Source organism: Nycticebus coucang, chromosome 15, assembly GCF_027406575.1.
Source record: "Nycticebus coucang isolate mNycCou1 chromosome 15, mNycCou1.pri, whole genome shotgun sequence".
Classification (NCBI taxonomy): Eukaryota; Metazoa; Chordata; class Mammalia; order Primates; family Lorisidae; genus Nycticebus; species Nycticebus coucang.
The window spans coordinates 34,888,674-34,907,854 of NC_069794.1; the positions used below are offsets into that span (position 1 = coordinate 34,888,674).

The 19,181-nt window shown below is 39.0% G+C and overlaps 1 protein-coding gene across 1 annotated transcript; it reads left to right on the top strand.

Annotated features, from left to right (window-relative positions):
- The first annotated feature begins 1,014 nt into the window (after positions 1–1,014).
- COMMD6 (COMM domain containing 6) lies at positions 1,015–18,212 on the top strand. Its single transcript, XM_053564155.1, has 4 exons — positions 1,015–1,071; positions 1,161–1,172; positions 14,997–15,149; positions 17,949–18,212. The coding sequence occupies exons 1-4, from the start codon at positions 1,030–1,032 to the stop codon at positions 17,997–17,999; spliced, it is 258 nt and encodes an 85-aa protein (XP_053420130.1). The 5' UTR covers positions 1,015–1,029; the 3' UTR covers positions 18,000–18,212.
- Positions 18,213–19,181: the final 969 nt, after the last annotated feature.

Sequence of the window (19,181 nt, forward strand, 5' to 3'; positions counted from 1 at the left end):
CCACTAAGATCCTTGATTAGATTCTGGTTGCAGACAGGGTAAAGAATAATTTTAAAAATACTTTTGAAATTGGGGAAATTTTAATTTAGCCTACTAGTTAGGTAATAGTATCTTGCCAAAGTCAAATTTCCTGAGTATGAAGTTGTACTGGGTTATTTAAGAGAATGCCTTGTTCTTAGAAGATACATATTCAGTATTTGGGGATGAAGTATCAGTAGTATGTATGTAAACACAAATAAAGCAAATATATACATTTAATATATATAAATATGTAATACAAATATATAAACGGTGAATCTAGATGAAGGGTATACGGATGTCAAATAATTTAACTTTTACAATGTTTCTAAAAAATTTTTCTAGTTTTTCAAAATCAAAAGTGAGCTGCAAAAAAATCACCCTAGATATTGTGTAGAATGGTTGTAACGTGAACAGAAGCGAGGTGGGAAAACCAGATGGGAAGGTATTGCTGCAGTTAGGCTGAGGTGCTGGTGTAGGACAGTGACAGCGGGAATCCAGAAACGCAATCTTCCCGCTCACAGCTAGGCCAGTGAAGTAAAACCAAGTGACGGAATCTCATCCTATAACTCTGTTGCCACAGAAATCTCCCTCGCAGGACAAACTTCCACGGGGAGCTAAGGGGCTTTCAAATTTATTTAGCGTCAGCCACTCGCGCAGAACCAAGCTTGCGCTCGCGAGGCTGTGGGCTCCAGAATGGAAGAGCGCAAGTCTACTGCTGTACACGCAGGAGGAGGCCTCCGAAATTTAGAAATTTAAATAGTACGTCCCTTCACAAAGTATCTCCCAAGTCTTCTGCCTTTCTCCTACACTGCCTTTCACGTTGCTCAGAAACTGCTTCAAACTGATGCTTAACTGAGTCAAAAGGTGGGTTACGCGAGACGCTCGTTTCTGCCTCTCCCCGAACGTCCGCCGAGTGCGCCAGGCCGCCGGGCGCTGGAAGCGGAAGCGGAAGTGTTGGCCAGGGGGCGTGGCCGCCGGAGTCCGTGGCGCCCGCTCTGGACATTTGCCATGGAGGGGTCTGGCGAGCCACTGCTGGATGCTAAGTCTCAGGTAGGTCCCAGCTTGTTAGAAGAGCGTGTAGTGGTGCTCAGGGGCAAGAAAAGTCTTTCCCTAAATGGTGTTTTCTGTTTCGGTTTCAGGTGACCAACCAGGTGAGTGAGCGGCCGCCCCGCCCTGTTCTCAGCCGGCCTCCGGGGGGGGCAAAGAATGGGCGAACGCACGGGGCCCGCCTCCCGCAGCCTTCGCCGGCTCACCCCCGCCCAACCCCCCGTCCTAAGGCCTGTGTCCATGAGCCCCTGATCTTCAGCCATCCTCTGTGCATGCTCCTTCCTTTTTGCACTTGAGCTGGTAGCCACTGCCTTTGTAATTAATGCTTCCTCACCCCAGCCCAAAGAGACCAAGTATTGTTCTTTTTTGATTAGCCAACATTTATTCGAAGCTGGGAACACAATATTTTAGAGTATGACGGATGTAAAAGAAATCAATGTTTACAAAGGTAGTACCACATTTTCTTAGTCTTCAAAAAAGTTATTTTGAAGCTGGAGTATAACTTTTTAGAGTATCTTCTAGAAATAAGAATTTGACTTTTTAAAGTTTGTCTTAGTCCTCTTTGTTTCCAGTGTTCTGTGCTGTTTTAGTTAATAAGCTATTTGTTAACAAGTTATTTTTAGACAAATAACTTACAACACATTTCTCAGAAGAAGAGTACTAAAACTAGAATGTTTTAGGTGAGAAAGCCCTACAAAATATAAGATAGAACCGAGGAAAGAAAGAATGAGCATACAAGGGCTGAGAGATGCAGTCATTGACTTGTCATTTCCGTGCAAATGATTCTGCTGTTGCTTTTGAGGATTCCTGGGATGTAAGAGAACTCAGATGGTAATCAACCCTCTGCCTGACTTCCCTCAGAGTTACATGAATCAGTGCTGTTTGATTCACTATCTCATAAATCATTTTATCCATTCACCTACATAAAATCATGTGTTTTAGTAAGACAGCCAGAAACTGAATAATATGAGTTTTAAAATTGAACTTTTTTTTTTAAAGCTTAAAACAACACAAATTTATCTTTTACTGTTTTGGAGGTCAGAAGTCCAAAATTGGTCTTATGGGGCTAAAATCAGGGTGTGGGCAGGGCTGTATTCCTTCTGGAGGCTGTAATAGCAAATCTTTTCCTGCTCCCGGAGACTGCCTGTATTGCTGTGGCTTCTACTTCCACGTTCAAAGCACATTTCAACCTCTGCCTATATTTTCACATTGTTGTCTCTGACTCTGACACTCCTATCTCCCTCTTACAAGGACCCTGTGATTACATTTGCCCCACCTGGATAATCCAGGCAAATCTCCCTATTTCAAAATCATTAATTTTGTTCACACCTACAAAATTCTGAAGGTAACTCATCAGCGGTCCGCAACTCTTTTGGCACCAGACACTGGTTTCAAAGATGAGTGGCTATAGATAGGAAGCTTTGCTTGCTGGCCAACCCCTGCAACCTCCTGCTGTTCCACCTGATTCCTAACTGGCAGCAGACTGAACCTTTATGGCATTAGGGGTCAGTTTCAAGGAAAAAAATTTTTCCAGAGGGCAGGGGAATAGACTGGAACATGAAGTGGAGCTCAGGCAGTGATGTTGCCCAGTGCCTAACAGGCCAGGGACTGAAACTGCAGTTCCTGGAGGTTGAGGACCACAGCAACATAGTCGTAGGTTTTGAGAATTAGGGCTTGGATGTATTTGTGGGAACATTATTCAGCTTGTTACACATTCCCTCCATGCAATCATTTATAAGTCATAGGATTGTTTACCTAACAATCATAGGAAAAGCCAAGAGTTAATATGAGAGTTTGGTCCAGCGATTCAGTTCTTTTTCTATAGTTAAGATGCATAGAGTTGGAAATACAATTGTAAGGGGAAATGTCATTTATAACATTAAAAAATACACTTTGTAATAAATTTAACAAAAGATGTTTAAAGTCTTTTTTTCTATAGATTTTTTATTTTTATTATTTTTTTTATTGTTAAATCATAGCTGTGTACATGAGTGCAATCAAGGGGTACAATGTGCTGGTTTCATATACAATCTGAAATATTCTCATCAAACTGTTCAACGTAGCCTTCATGGCATTTTCTTAGTTATTGTATGTAGACATTTGTATTCTGTATTTAGTAAGTTCTGCCTGTACTCATTCTAAGATGCACCGTAGGTGTGGCCCCACTCATTACCCTCACTCCACCCTAACCTCCCCCCTCCCTACTCTTTCCTTGGCCCTTTCCTCATAGTCTTGTGCTGTAGTTGGGTTATAGCCTTCATGTGAAAGCTATAATTTGGCTTCATAGTAGGGCTGAGGACATTGGATACTTTTTCTTCCATTCCTGAGATACTTTGCTAAGAAGAATATGTTCCAGCTCCATCCACATAAACATGAAAGAGGTAAAGTCTCCATCCTTCTTTAAGGCTGCATAATATTCCATGGTATACATGTACCACAATTTGCTAGTCCATTCGTGGGTCGATGGGCACTTGGGATTCTTCCATGACTTAGCAATTATGAATTGGGCTGCAATAAACATTCTGGTACAGATGTCTTTGTCATATTGTGATTTTTGGTCTTCTGGGTATAAACCTAGTAAAGGAATTATAGGATCGAATGGCAGGTCTATTTTTAGGTCTCTAAGTATTGTCCAAACATCCTTCCAGAAGGAACGTATTAGTGTGCATTCCAACCAGCAGTGTAGAAGTGTGCCCTTTTCTTCACATCCACGCCAACATCTCTGGTTTTGGGATTTTGTTATGTGGGCTACTCTTACTGGGGTTAGGTGATATCTCCAAGTAGTTTTGATTTGCATTTCTCTGATGATTAAGGATGATGAGCTTTTTTTCATGTGTTTGTGGATCGTGCATCTGTCTTCTTTTGAGAAGTTTCTCTTCAAGTCCCTTGCCCACCCTGAGATGGGGTCATGTGTTCTTTTCTTGCAAATACGTTTGAGTTCTGTGTGGATTCTGGTTATTAGACCTTTATTGGAGGTATAACCTGCAAATATTTTCTCCCATTCTGAGGGCTGTCTGCTTGCTTTACTTACTATGTTCTTGGCTGTGCAGAACCTTTTTAGTTTGATCAGGTCCCAGTAGTATATTTTTGATACTGCTTCAATTGCCTGGGGAGTCCTCATAAAATATGCACCCAGGCCGATTCCTTCAAGAGTTTTCCCTGTACTTTCTTCAAGTATTTTTGTAGTTTCATGTCTTAAGTTTAAATCTTTTATCCAGTGAGAGTCTATCTTAGTTAATGGTGAAAGGTGTGGGTCCAGTTTCAATCTTCTACAGGTTGCCAGCCAGTTCACCCAGCACCATTTGTTAAATAGGGAATCCTTTCCTCACTGAATGTTTTTAATTGGCTTGTCAAAGCTCAAATAACAGTAAGTAGCTGGATCCATCTCTTTGTTTTCTGTTCTGTTCCAGACATCTACTTCTCTGTTTTTGTGGCAATACCATGCTGTTTTGATCACTATCGATTTATAGTACTGTCTCAGGTCAGATAGCGTGATTCCTCCTGCTGTGTTTTTATTTCTGAGTAATGTTTTGGCTATTCGAGGTTTTTTCTGATTCCATATAAAACGAAGTATTATTTTTTCAAGATCTTTAAAATATGACAATGGAGTTTTAATAGGAATTGCATTAAAATTATATATTGCTTTTGGTAGTATGGACATTTTAACAATGTTGATTCTTCCCAGCCATGAGCATGGTATGTTTTTCCATTTGTGAACATTTTCAGGTTTATCTATTTTATTGCTCTTTTCAAAAAACCAACTTTTGGATTTATTGATCTGTTGTGTAATTCTTTTGTTTTCAATTTCATTTAATTCTGCTCTGATTTTGGTTATTTCTTTTCTTCTGCTGGGTTTGGGGTTGAAGTGTTCTTCCTTCTCCAGTTGCTTGAGATGTCCCATTAAGTTATTAACTTCCTCTCTTTCCATTTTCTGAAGGAAGGCTTGCAGTGCTATAAATTTCCATCTTAGGACTGCCTTTATAGTATCCAAGAGGTTCTGATAATTTGTGTCTTCATTGTTGTTTTATTCCAAAAATTTGGCAATTTCCTCTTAATCTTGTCTATAACCCATCTATCCTTCAGCATAGGGTTATTTAACTTCCATGTTTATGTATGGGTATGCAGATATTGTTATTGAGTTCAACTTTTATTCCAGGATTGTCTGAGAAGATGCAAGGGATAATTTCTATTTTTGCCGAGGTTGGATTTGTGGCCTAGGATGTGGTTGATTTTGGAGTATGTTCTGTGGGCTGATGAGAATAATGTGTATGCAGTTTTGTTGGAATGAAATGTTCTGTAGATGTCTGTTAAGTCCAGATGTTGAATGGTTAAGTTTAAATCTAAAATTTCTTTGCTTAGCTTCTTTTTGGAGGATCTATCCAGCACTGCTAAAGGGGTGTTAAAATCTCTAACTACCATGGAACTGGAGGAAATCAAGTTGCTTATGTCTGTTAGAGTTTCTCTTATAAATTGAGGTGTGTTCTGGTTGGGTGCATAAATATTAATAATTGAAATCTCATCACATTGAGTATTACCTTTAATAAATATAAAGTGTCCATTTTTATCCTTCCTTATTTTGGTTGGTTTAAAGCCTATTGCGTCTGTGAATAGGTTTGCAATGCCTGCTTCTTTCTGCTTTCCATTTGCCTGGAATACAGATGACCATCCCTTCACCTTGAGTTTATATTTGTCTTTTAATGTAAGATGCGATTCTTGTAGTCAGCAGATATCTGGCTTGAGTTTTTTGTATCCAGTCAGCCAACCTGTGCCTCTTTAGAGGACAATTTAAACCATTCACATTAATTGAGAATATTGATAAGCCTTTAGAGAGTCCAGTGGACATTTTTAATCCTTTTGTGACTGTGGAAGTTGGAATTTGATCAAAATTTTCTGGATGGGTTTACTTTTGTGCTGGAGGATTACTCTGGTCTTTATGGAGGATAGGTCTGAGAATATCCTGGAGAGCTGGTTTAGTTATGGCAAATTTCTTCAACATGTGAATGTCATTGAAGTATTTAATTTCTCTGTCATAAATGAAACTCAGTTTAGCTGGGTACAGGATCGGGGTTGAAAGTTATTTTGTTTTAGGAGATTAAAAGTCGATGACCATCCTGTTCTATCTTGAAAGGTTTCAGCAGAGATCTGCAGTTATTCTAATATTCTTCCCCTTGTAGGTGATGGTTTTCTTTCGTCTGGCAGCTTTCAGAATTTTCTCTTTCATATTAACTTTAGAGACATTGATTATGATGTGTCTGGGGGATGTCTTATTTGGGTTGAGTTGTGCTGGAGTTCTGAAACTGTCTCCTATCTGAATTTCAGAATCTCTTGGCGTGTCTGGGAAGTTCTCCTTCATAATCTCATGGAGAAGAGACTCTGTGCCTTATAAAGCCACTTTGTCGCTTTTGAGGATCCCTATAAGACAAATATTTGTTTTCTTCGAATTATCCCAGAGCTCTCTGAGAGAGTGATCTGTTTTTGCCCTCCATTTCTCTTTCTCTTTGAGAGTTGGGGAGCGTTGGAAAGCTTTGTCTTCAATGTAAGAAATCCTTTCTTCTGCTTGCTCCATTCTGTTACTGAGAGATTCTACTGTGTTTCTCAAATCTTTGAGGGCTGCAACTTCTTGTCTCAATGTGTCAAAATCTTTGGTCATTTGGTCTTTGAATTCATTGAATTCTTGAGATATCTTTTGGGTTACTGCTTTGAATTCTAATTCGATCTCATTTGTTATCCAGATTCTGAACTCGATTTCTGACATCTCAGCTATTTGTTTGTGCATGGGATCTTGTGCTGTGTCTGCCCCATTCATCCTTGGGGGACTTGATCTACTCTGATTATTCATATTGCCAGAGTTTTTCTGTTGATTACACCTCATGATTGTTTTTCACCATTGCCTCTGGCCATCTCAGAGTTGGGGCAGTGTCTCTCCAAGATTAGACCCCAGCGGGATCGCTCTATTCTTGCTGGATCTTTGTAGGGAGTGACCCTATGTAGTTCTTCTGGGGCTGCCCCAGCCGGGGAGTTCTGATTGTGGAAACAGCTCCGGAGTGTGACACACCCAGATCCAGCAACAGGGTGGGAGGTGGTGCGCACGGTTCTGGGAGTGCCTGGCACCCAGTGACTTTGGCACAGAGAGCCCAGGGCTGCAGCAGTCTCTGGCCAGGAGAAGGGCTCTGTGCAGAGGCAGGGACGGCTCCAGAGGACATGTGTCTACCATAGTCCCTGTCCAGACAAGCAGGCAGGGAGGCTACAGGAGGGAGGGTGCATGGTTGCGGGGCTCCCGCAGTTCCTGGTCAGGGCATGCGGAGGCCCATTGGGCGCGGGTCGTGGGTCGGGGGTCACGGCGCAGCTCTTATGGAAGTCCGGGCAGCGCCAAGCCCAGGAGTTTGAGGTTGCTATGAGCTGTGACGCTACGGCACTCTACCAAGGGCAATAGCCCAAGGCTCCAGTGTGCCAAAACCGGTCTCACTCTGCCCCTGAGGGTTAAGGCTGTAAGGCAGCTCAGTCCCCGCCTTTAGGCTGCTCAGTCACCAGGTTACTAGCTCCCGCCCAATCCTTGCTCTGCGACCCTGAGGGCGGAGCTTGCCCGGGCAGTTCTCTCACAATGGCTCCCCATGGCCCACAGCCGAACACTATTAGCTCCGTTCAGCTCAGTGGCACAGTCCGGGGCCCTAGACAATGCCCAAAGTTCTCTGCACTCCTGCTCAAGCTCTCCCCAAGGCAGTTCAACTGAGTGCTAGGTCCAAAAAACACCGAAACAGTTCACAGGTAAGGCCTTTCTGGTTTGCAGTCTCACTGCTGTTCGTACTCAACAGCTGCCGGCGGGATTAGGTTGATCGAACACACGCAACCACTTGCCAGTTTTCCACTGTTTTTGTCCTCCTCTTGGGGTCCAGAAGTCCTTTGCTGACTCCCTGTACCATCAGAGGGATGATTATAGGCAGATCCCATCATCCAGAGATGCCTGGAGTCTTATCTGCCCAGACTCACCAGTTGCAGGGAAGCTGTTACTTGGCCGCCATCTTTTTTTTTTTTTTTTTTTTTACCCCAGTGTTGAAAGTCTTTATGAAGAAAATTTATAAAAAAGTGGTAGACATCTAGATTGTAGTCCAACATGTAAGGATCTTAGAAATCAGCTCTGTCCTAACGAGTAAAAACTGAACAAACCGAAAAACCAAAAATTCTTCTTGGATCTATTAGAGTGTTAAGGTCACAGGGCAAACTACTGTCCCAAAAATTGGTGAGACAGACTTGGCAATTACAGAGAATCATAACCTAGCAGAGCAGAAAACCCACAAATAGTATGCCTAAACTATAATTGACAAATTGCTGAGGCCAGGCATGTTGGCTCAGGCCTGTTATCTTAAGCACTCTGGGAGGCCAAGGCAGGTGGATTGCTTGAACTCAGGAGTTTGAGACCCTCATGTCTACTAAATAGAAAAACAAAAAACCAAAACTAGCCAGTCATAGTGGCAGGCATCTTTAGTCCCAGCTACTCAGGAGGCTGAAGCAAGAAGATCTCTTGAACCCAAAGAGTTTAAAGTTGCCGTGGGTTATGATGATGCCACAGCCCTCTATCCAGGGTGACAGAGTGTGAGTGTCTCAAAAAAAGAAAGAAAAAGAAAAATTGCTGGAGGCTTCATGTGAATAAGCCTCAGAGTTAAAAACTCTAGGACCTCCACTCCCAGAACTTATTACTTGAACATTTATATTCATAATTCATGATACATTTTTAAAATAGTATACTGGTGTACAAAATGTGTACTTAAGAATATTCTAGAGGGAGAAAATCTAAAACTGAGCTTAAAGTCATTTATGTTTGTTATACATACATAGTCCCTGATTTATGATGGTTCAACTTAATGATTTTCAACCTTACAATGGTACAAAAGCAATACGCGTTCAGTGGAAAGTAGTAATGATGTTGGCGGCGGCAGCAACAGGCCACAACTCCAGGTCAGTCATGCAGTCATGAGGGTGAACAATACTCCTCAGTGTACTGTGTTGCCAGATGATTTTGTCTGACTGTAGGCTAATGCAAGTTAAGCATGTTTGTGGTAGGGTAGGTATATTGCGTTTTCAACTTAATGGCATTTTCACCTTACAGTCAATGTGTTTACTGAGATGTAACCCTATCATATGTTGAAGAGCATTTGTATAGGCTTTTTGAATGTACCAGACATACCCTAAGATTTAGGGCTCTCTTTCTTTAAACATTTATTTCTCACTAATAGGTGAATTTGCAAGGTTAATTGGGACCACGCCTCCAGGAAGAGTTCAGAAAAATGGCAAGCCTGTAATTAAAAGCAGTGTTTTTACTAATACTGTTACTAATAACAATACTGCTAATATCGCGGCCACAATTTGTTGATTATTTACTATGTGCTGGTCACCACCCCAGGCACCTTACATGTGCTACGTTATCTGTCCTTGAAAAGAACACAGAATTTCAGTAGTAAAAATAGGTCCTGAAATTAAAAATTAAAACTTTAATGGAAGGTAAGTGTACTTGCTTTTTTTTTTTTTTTTTTGGCACTAAGTGTTAATACATGTATAAGAAGGGGTCAGGGAGGCTCGGGGCCTGTGGCTCAAGCAGCTAAGGCACCAGCCACATACACCTGTGCTGGTGGGTTAGAATCCAGCCCAGGCCCGCCAAACAACGATGGCTGCAACCAAAAAATAGCCGGGCGTTGTGGCAGGCGCCTGTAGTCCCAGCTACTTGGGAGGCTGAGGCAGGAGACTCACTTGAGCCCAGGAATTGGAGGTTGCTGTGAGCTATGATGCCATTGTACTCCACACAGGGCTACAACTTGAGGCTCTGTCTCAGAAAAAAAAAGAAGAAGGGGTTGGGGAAATGTTAATGAGAGTAAAGTCTTTGAGAAATTTGGAGGCTGACATTGTGTTGAGGAATTAACTAAGTTGTGTTATATTTATAAGGAAGAGCCAGTCATAATTTTGGAAATAAGGCTTTTTTTCAAAAATTTTTTGTCAAAGTTGATCTGCTCAAACTCAGCTCTGCTCTCTTACGGTTATTGATGTTAGTAGGTGATGGCCATTAACAGTTCTCTAAATATAGTTATAGTTTACATTTTTTCATTTTAGTCAATAGTAATATTTGAGTACTAAACTTTTTCTAAGGGGTCCTTGCACTAACATAATGTCATAACTCCATGGGATAAATACAGTTAGCCTCACTTCTCTTCACCTTTTTTTCCTTCTCTTATCAAATCTTGAATATTCCTTCCTTGCCTTCTGCTAATGACCCTGCTTATATAACTGCGAAAGTAAAATCAACCAGAAGAGAAGTTGCTCATCTTCCCATTACCACATAGGGTTCCCATTCCCAGGCAACGTTGTGCCTGCCTTCACACTGTGCCTTACCTTCTGTGTTTATGATGCATCGTTGGCAGGTCCACGTAAGGCCAACCCTTCTACTTGTAAAATCCCATTCTCACCAACAGAAAAACTATAATTGCTACTTTTCTCCTCCATAATTTACATTTCTCTGTATGCTAAATCACTACCAAATATGTGCTAGACATTTGGGAAAAAAAAATATTTTTTTTTTGTTCTCATCTACCTTCAGTTACTCTGCTATATCTGTTTTTCTTTATAGCAGAACTTTACAGAGACATCTGTACTGACAGTTTCTACTTCTCCACCTCCCAGATTCTCTCAAGCCCATTCTGCCAAGGTTTTACACCCACTCGTTAAGGTCGCCATTAATCCCTGTGTTACCACGTCTAGTGGGCAGTTTTCATTCCTCATCACATTTGACCTCTCACACTTGATTACTTTCTCCTCCAAACCCTTTCTTCACTTCTCTAGGAGTTGCTCATGGTTTTCCTCCCACCTCCCTGATTCTTCCTGGAGGCTGCTCTGCTAGATCATCTTCATAGGATCTGTTAGAGAATTCCGGGGTACATTCCTCAGAGCTCTTTTTCCTTGTCACTTCCTAAGTGTTTTCATCCACTTTAATGGCTCTAAATACCATCTATATGCTCATGATCCAAAATGTATATATCCCGCCCCAATGTCTCCCCTGAGAGACTTGGCTTATTATCCAATTGCTTATTTGCCATCTTGTCTTAGGAGTCAGGTATTTCAAACTTAAAATGTTTAAAACCACAGGCTTGATTCCCACCCATCCCCCACAACAATCACACATACATACCTATTTTCCCAATGTTCCTCATCTCAGTAAATGGTCCTGCCATTTATCTAGGTGCTGAGGCCCCTAACCTTAGAGTTAATGTTGGAACTTAGAACAACTCATTTTCCCGACATTTTGTGTACAATTGCGAGCATACTGTTTTCTCTACTTTAAAAAATATATCCTTAATTTATCTCCCCATGGGCCCTGGGCCCAACCCACCATACTCTTTCCTTAATGGGCCGTAAGTAGCCTCCCAAATGGGTCTCCCGGTGTTCTCTGTTAAACTTAACACCTCACCCAACAGCCTAGGTGAGCTTTTCACAATCTGAGGGATTCCTCTCACACTAGGGAAAAGTCTTAAATATTTACCTTGGCCTACGGGGCTTTTCAAAACCGGATTCCTCATGTCTTAGCACTCTTCCTATCATGCTCCTGCAGCCACATGTTCTCTGAACACGCCAGGCATACTACTATCTCTGTCCAAAGTGCTCTTTTCTGCAGATATCCAGTCGCTTTTTCCTTCACTTTATTGGGGTTTCTACTCAAAAACTACCTCCTCAAAGAGATTTTTCCTAGGCTTTATCTAAATGGCCTTCCTGATCATTCACATTACCCTGCATTTCTCACACTGTTTTTTTTTGTTTAGTTTTGTTGTTTTTGAGACCGAGTCTCTGACTAAAGTGCCATGGCATTATAGCCCACAGCAGCCCCTGGACTCAAGCAATCCTCTTGCTATTGCTCAGGCTGATCACCAACTCCTGAGCTCAAGCAATCCTGGATATTTTTATATTTCATTTTTGCTACTAGATTTATTTCTTTGCATATTTTTAATATTTAATCATTTTCCTTATAAGAACGTTGGGGCTACCATGTACACTGTTTCATTGTTAATATTCTCCATGGTGGTAAGTGTGCTGTCTGTTCTAATTTTGTTCTTTTGTACTCCTTTCTTTTTACAGTCTTCTGGAAACTTAATTTCTCTTTAAGACTAAAACACATTTAGTAGAAGATTTGCTTTTAATTCACATTTCAATGATGAGTTTAGAAGTTTGGAAATTCTCATCTCATATACCCAATACTGGCTTTATTCGATAATACCGATTTTGCACAATAAGTACCATGATGGCACTTACCCTTATTTCCTCACCTAACAGTTTCACTGTTTTAATGGTCAGTGGATTCCAACTGTGTGCTCTTTTATTGCTTTTCTCCTTGAAGTGTTCTAGATAAACCAGTTTTATTTCAGAGCTTGAGAATCAAATAGGCAGTGTTTTTGCTCAGACCTTTTACTGTGAATGGTAAAAATGGAACTTCTATCAGGGAATTGTATGGGCTCAGTAAGATTAAGAAGTTCCTGGTTCAATTTTTGGATATCATTATTGAACTGAAATAAAAATTATCTCCTCTAAATTCTGTTCTTGGATTATTAGCCACTTATTGAATATTCCTATTGCGTTATCTCTAACATCACCTCTTAATGATACCTTTGAATTTAAAATATATGAAGTCCTGATTGATACATGGATCAGCATTCTCCCAGTTATACAGGATTAATTTTTTATAGCCATCTATATATGTATGTATGTCTATATATATGTATTATATATAATACATATTCAATGTATACACACATATGTGTGTGTATATATATGTATAGATGGCTATAACATTTTAATCCTGTATATTTATGTGTGTGTGTATATATATATACTACATAGTCCCATAACTACATAGATAATCATCAAGACATAGTGATGAATCCATCATAGGATCTGTTTAATCCTATTTCCCACCACCTTGGTTTAGGCATTTATAACCTGATACTTGGATTATTGTGTTCCAGTTTATGGCTATTACAAATAAAGCTACTGGGAATATTCTTCAATATGTACATACGCACAGGTTTTTCTAGGTTATATCCCTACTAGAATTGCTGGACACATAACTATTTTTATGTGGGAAATCTAGTTTTCCAAAAGAGTGCCTCAATTTAGATTTCTGTCAACAGCATGTAACACTTTCTTCCTTACCTCACACCCTTCTTTGTCAGTGTTGGGAATTGTCAGACTTAAATTTTTCCATTTTAATAGATGTGTAATAGTATCTCATGGTGGTTTTAATTTGTATCTCCCCCTTCCCTAATGAAGGTAAGCACTTTTTCATGTTCATGAGCCATTTGTAGTTCTTGATGTGTACTAGCCTTTCTCTGTTTTTGTATGAAGAACTTTTAGTTACGATGAGTAACTTATAAAAGATTATATATTAATATAATAATTAATTAATATTAATATAATAATATAATATATGTTAATATTATAATATAATATAAAGATATATTATATCTTTTATTATATAAAAGATTATTTATATAATCTTTTCCTTATGAAAGATGTTAACCTTTTATCAGGACCAGCTTGTCTTTAATGTTGTAGCAGATTTGTCCAAAGCCAGTCTGAGACAGGAGGAAACTTTGGTCCCCATATCAATCCCATTTTTTATAAAAAGAAATGTATTAACGAGCAAAGCTCTTGCCAAGTCAGCATTAATTTGGTAGCATTAGGTATAGTGAGCAAGTATTTTTTCCATGTCTGCTCTGTACCAAGCTCAATTCTGGAAGCAAGACAGATGAGATTCCTCCACCCACAGTGTTATGTTTTAGAGTCAGATTTCAGAACAGCATTTACCCAATACTGTTTTATGACATGGCATCACTGAACAGTCACTGACAGAAATTACATAAAAAGTATTAAGGCAGCCAGTAATCAATATACTTTATAATCTTTGAAGTCAAATAGACTTTGGTTTCAGTTTTTATTCCCAAAACATGTGACTTTGTGCTTGCATATTACCTAATCTCTCTGAAGTCAGGTTTTGTCATCTGCAAAATGGAAATAACCTATGATGTTACAGTGATTCACTTAGGCATTTAATACATGTAAACAGCAGAGCACATCTCTTAGGTCACATATCTGTTGTGAATAGCAATGAAACCCAGAACTACTGGGTTCAGTGAATTTATCACTGTTTATGCTAATGTCGGGTTTTAGCTTAAGGAAAGAAAGGTTTGGTTACCATCTATGCTTCAATCATCTATGAAGATTATTTTACCCATCTTCCATTTTAGGACTTTTTGGGGATATGGAAAGGGAAAAGGCATACATGGAACAGGAAAGTGAGGTAAAAAGAGATCTTCTAAAGCACATTCCTGAAGTGCAGGAGCAAAATTGAAGCCTATTAGGGAAAACCGGTACTGCCAAATCTTCCTTCCAATGGGGCAGAGTTTTCTTTCTTTTTTTTTTTTTTTTCACTTTTGGTTTTTTTTTCCTTTTGTAACTATGATGGTGTTTTCTTTCTTTCTTTTTTTTTTCCTTTGGAGACAGAGTCTCACTATGTCGCCCTCAATAGGGTATTATGGTATCACAGCTCACAGCAATCTCAAACTCTTGGTCTTAAGCAATTCTCTTGCCTCAGCCTCCCAAGTAGCTGGGACTACAGGCGCCCACCACAATGCCTGGCTATTTTTTTGTTGCAGTTGTCGTTGTTTAGCAGGTGCAGGTGGGGTTAAAACCTGCCTGCCTCCGTGTATGTGGCTGGTGCCCTAAACACTGAGCTATGGGCGCTGAGCCAATGGTGTTGTTTTTTAACTCTGTTTATATCCCATAATGCCATTTCATTTGATTATTATGCCTTTAGCAATATTAAAATGAAGATGAATAAATATCTGCATCCAAAGCAATATTACTACTAATGTGTTGTTTGTGCTCTTTTGTTAAAGCTTATAGATCTTCAGTGGAAGCTGGGTATGGCTGTGAGCTCGGACACTTGTAGATCTCTTAAGTATCCTTACGTTGCAGTGATGTTAAAAGTGGCAGACAATTCAGGCCAAGTAAAGAACAAGTCCTTTGAAATGACAATCCCACAGTTTCAGGTTTGTTAATTAACTCATTCAATTTTAGCTCATCCTTCCATAATTGCTGCTTAAAATGGATATATAAAATCTTGCTTAAGGGAAATTTTTAATTGCTCTTATTTGTAAATTGACATGCTTTACATTTATTGGTCATACACACAAAAAGAGTTTGTCTTCTTTGGAAATGTAATAAATTATTTTCTATGTGAGATGCAGAATTTGTTTACCATGCCATTTGATGGCTTTGACATTATTCTTTTGTGAGGATATTTAGAAAATTTCCATCTTCTCTGGCAGGTTGTTTACATTCCACTTAACTGTTTATTCTTATTTTTTTAGGCTTAATATTAATGAATTTTAAGGTAAACATATTGTTGAGTAGTACTGACCCTGAATTTTCTGACTAATAATGTTCAGAGCACGAACATCAGAGCAACTGGACTTGTTAATGCGTTCTCTCAGCTAGAGTTTTAAGTAGCTCAGTAGTGTATTCAGAGTTATGTTGTTCCTATTATCAAATATTCTAACCAAGGAAGAAAACAAAGGGGCAAGCAATATGTCAGATTTTCTTTTAGAAGTACCAGGAGATGTTTTGTCCTTCATGTAACTGTCCTGTACAGTTTTGGTTTTGTTTGTTTTGCTCTCTTTGGTGAATGAATAGGTGAGAATCTTCATAGCATTAACACTCAAAGTCAAAGAAAAGCAATCCTAGTGAATGAAATGGAAACAAGAGTAAATTCTTTGTAACACTAACTAAAAATACATACTAAAAGGAAAGGCTTCCTTTTTAAGAAAAGCCTCTCATATTAATGATATTTTTAATTTCTTTTATAAGGTACATTTTAAGGAATTTCTTCCCCTTTGATTTCTTTTTTTAAAGCAGATATCACTGCTTTAAAACAAAAATAATGGTCACAAATTTAACATTATTGTTGATTACACTGGCCCTAGATGCCGGAGGTGGTGGGTTCAAACTCAGCTCCAGCCAAAAACTGCAAACAAACAAACAACAACAACAAAAAACCATTATTGTTGATTAATGTCTTGGAAAGAATTGAGACTTGATGAAAAGGAAATAAATGTAGTATATCATGGTATGGGAGTAACCTTCAACTGAATATAAAGGCCAAATCAATTTCCAAAGAGAATATAGGTTCTAATCCCTTTTGTAATTTACGTGCTGGACTAATTCTTATTTCTCTGTGTAATGTTCATGCACTCAGATTCCACCTCTAGAAATTGTTTTTCCTTAGGAAAAAATTACAAATGACACAGCTCCCCCCACCAGCTCTATTGAGATATAATTGATAAATAAAAATTGTGTATTTTCAAAGTATACAACTTGATGATTTGATGAATATATATATATATACTTTGTAACAATTACCAAAATCAAGCTAATTAACATATCTATCACATAGTTCCCTTTTTTCTTTTTTTTGTTTCCTTCTTCTTTTTTTCTTTTTTTTTTGGAGCTAGAGTCTCACTCTGTCGCCATGGGTAAAGTGCTGTGGTATCATAGCTCACAGCAACCTCATACTCTTGGGCTTAAGTAATCCTCTTGCCTCAGTCTCCTAAGTAGCTGGGAGACTCATTTTATAACCAAAGTTTTATTTCTTTCTTTCTTTTTAATAAGAGACAAGATCACCCTCTGTTGCGCAGACTGGAGTGAGTGGTGCTATTGTAGATCACTCTAACCTTGAACTCCTGGGCTCAAGTGATCCTACTCTCAATTAACTAGGACATAGGCACTCACTACCGCACCCAGCTATTTTTTTTTTTTTTTTTTTTTTACTTTTTGTAGAGACTAGACCTTGCTCTCTTGTCCAGTTTCTCAAACTCCTGGCCTTAAATGATCCTCCCACTTTTGCCTCCTAAAGTATGGAGAGGCCTGGGCCTCTGTGTCCAGCAGATCTTTTTGATAGCTAAAATTTTGACCACGAATATAAATTGTTAATGAAATAGTTATACCTTGCTTCATGCCATGGCAAATTTACATATAAATTAAAAGAAAATTATCAAGTAGCAAAATAAAAAATTACAGCCAAATAAGAAGGAAAATAGAAATAATCTAAATGATTAGGAGGTATCATGATTGCTGGGATTAAGTTTCAAATTAATCTCTTAGCTTTCTGGCAAGTATAGGAGAAGAAAGGAAAATGGAGTTTGTTTGATCAATGTATTACCCAAGGTTTAAAAAAGGAAGATGACTGGGTGGCGCCTGTGGCTCAAGGAGTAGGGCGCTGGTCCCATATGCCAGAGGGGGCAGGTTCAAACTTAGCCCCGGCCAAAAAAAAAAATAGAGAAAAAAAAAAAAAAAGATGACTTCAAGAGAACCACCATACCAGCTTAATTTTTCAATGATAGAGAAATAAACTTCCACGATACAAGCCTTTGTCAATGTTGAGTCTCTTTTACTGTAATTGAACTCATAATCTTAAACAAGACAGCCCCTAGCAGCCCCTACCACTCTAAATCAGTCTTGCCCTAGATTTAAAGCGTTTTGAAGCCTACAACCAACCTGTCTTTTTGGTGTGCATCTTCAGTGTCCAGGGGCAGTGCTGGGTATTTAGTAAATACCTTTTCCGTGTGTTTCTGAAAGAAATTTCCCATGGGCTTTTTAAAAAGTTTAGTCATGAGCTGATTATCCAACTCTGCAACTGTACCTGTTTATTTCTTATAGCAGCCTTCAAAAGTTGAAGAAGTAACATTAAAATGCAAACTTAGTATGTTGTATAGCCTCTGGTGGTTGGATATAATTAAAACTACTTAAGTATCTTCTAAAAGCAAAATTAATATTATTTTTCTCCTTTCCAGAACTTTTGCAGACAATTCAAGGAAATTGCTGCAGTTATTGAAACTGTGTGAAAACTGATGTTTAAATTGATGTCATCATTCTAAACTCATGGACTTCACTTTCTGCAACAAAACTTCATGAGGATCAAGTGATTTTTATTCAACGAAAATTACATTTCTGTTTTTCCATTTTTTTTTTTTTTAAGTAAAAAACCAGACAAACTGGAATTGGATAGCAGTGATCAGTGCACAACTTTTTGAATGTATTAAACACGACTGAATAGAGCACTTTCAAGGGTATGGTTTGTGGTATGTGAGTTATATCTCAGTGAAAAGTAACTAAGCAGTTGAGTGATTCATGTTGAAGGTAACTCAAGTTTATGTATTGTAATAATAGTTTTAAAACTTGCTGATAGGTGGACCCCATTGTGTAAACAAATCTTACACGGAGTCCTATATATAAAATATATAAATCAGAAAAGTAGTATTTGATTGGGATAGCTTTACAAATTCAGTTTTATAACATTCATTTATAAAGGCTGTTGGTATTCACTTATAAAGGCTGACAAATGATATTGCTTTTCTCAAACATTTGGAATCAAGGTTAAGACTGACTGTTGTTCCATTAGTATTAGCCTGCCATTCAGTTTTTCTGTTATTAATAGTTGCACAGAGTTGGAAAAGTAAGTTTTATTCTGAGTTCTATACTTTGAGTTAACCTGTTAGCCCAAGTTCTTCTCTTACATAATCTCTGTTGAATTTAAATTCATATACCTGTTGTTACAATATTTTATAAAGCAGTAGCTCTGTGCAGCATCCATCGAGGAATAAGCAAATATAATAGGTAAGGAGCCCAGATCTGCTGCCAGATGTGCACTCAGGTTCCCAGTAGCCTTTTGGGTTAGCTGACTGACCATTTGTGCATTCCAGCTGCCCACAGGCATTTCTGTTCCCCACCTTCCGGACACTAGGGCATTGATGACTCTCCCAAGGATGAGAAGCCAGAGTCTAATTCTCTATCCCTTCATCTATCCTCTGGAGTACTAGCTTTATTTTCCTAGAAGTAAGAGCAGAAACCCCTCCATCTGGGTTTAAATTGCATACTTGCCTTCTCAAAACTGTTATAAGGTCTCTTTATCTCCCACCACCCCAGTTTAATCCCTCCCACTCTCTCCTCCACACTGACAGTGTAGCATTTGTAGGGTTAAGGTTGTAGGAGAAGAGCCCCAAAGTAGCCTGTGGCTCAAACACTGA

Bases quoted from the DNA above. Each gene is read 5' to 3' on its own strand.
- COMMD6 (XM_053564155.1), top strand. From the start codon at position 1,030: ATGGAGGGGTCTGGCGAGCCACTGCTGGATGCTAAGTCTCAG. The intron at 15,150-17,948 runs GTTTGTTAATTA...TCTCCTTTCCAG, and splicing joins TGACAATCCCACAGTTTCAG to AACTTTTGCAGACAATTCAA.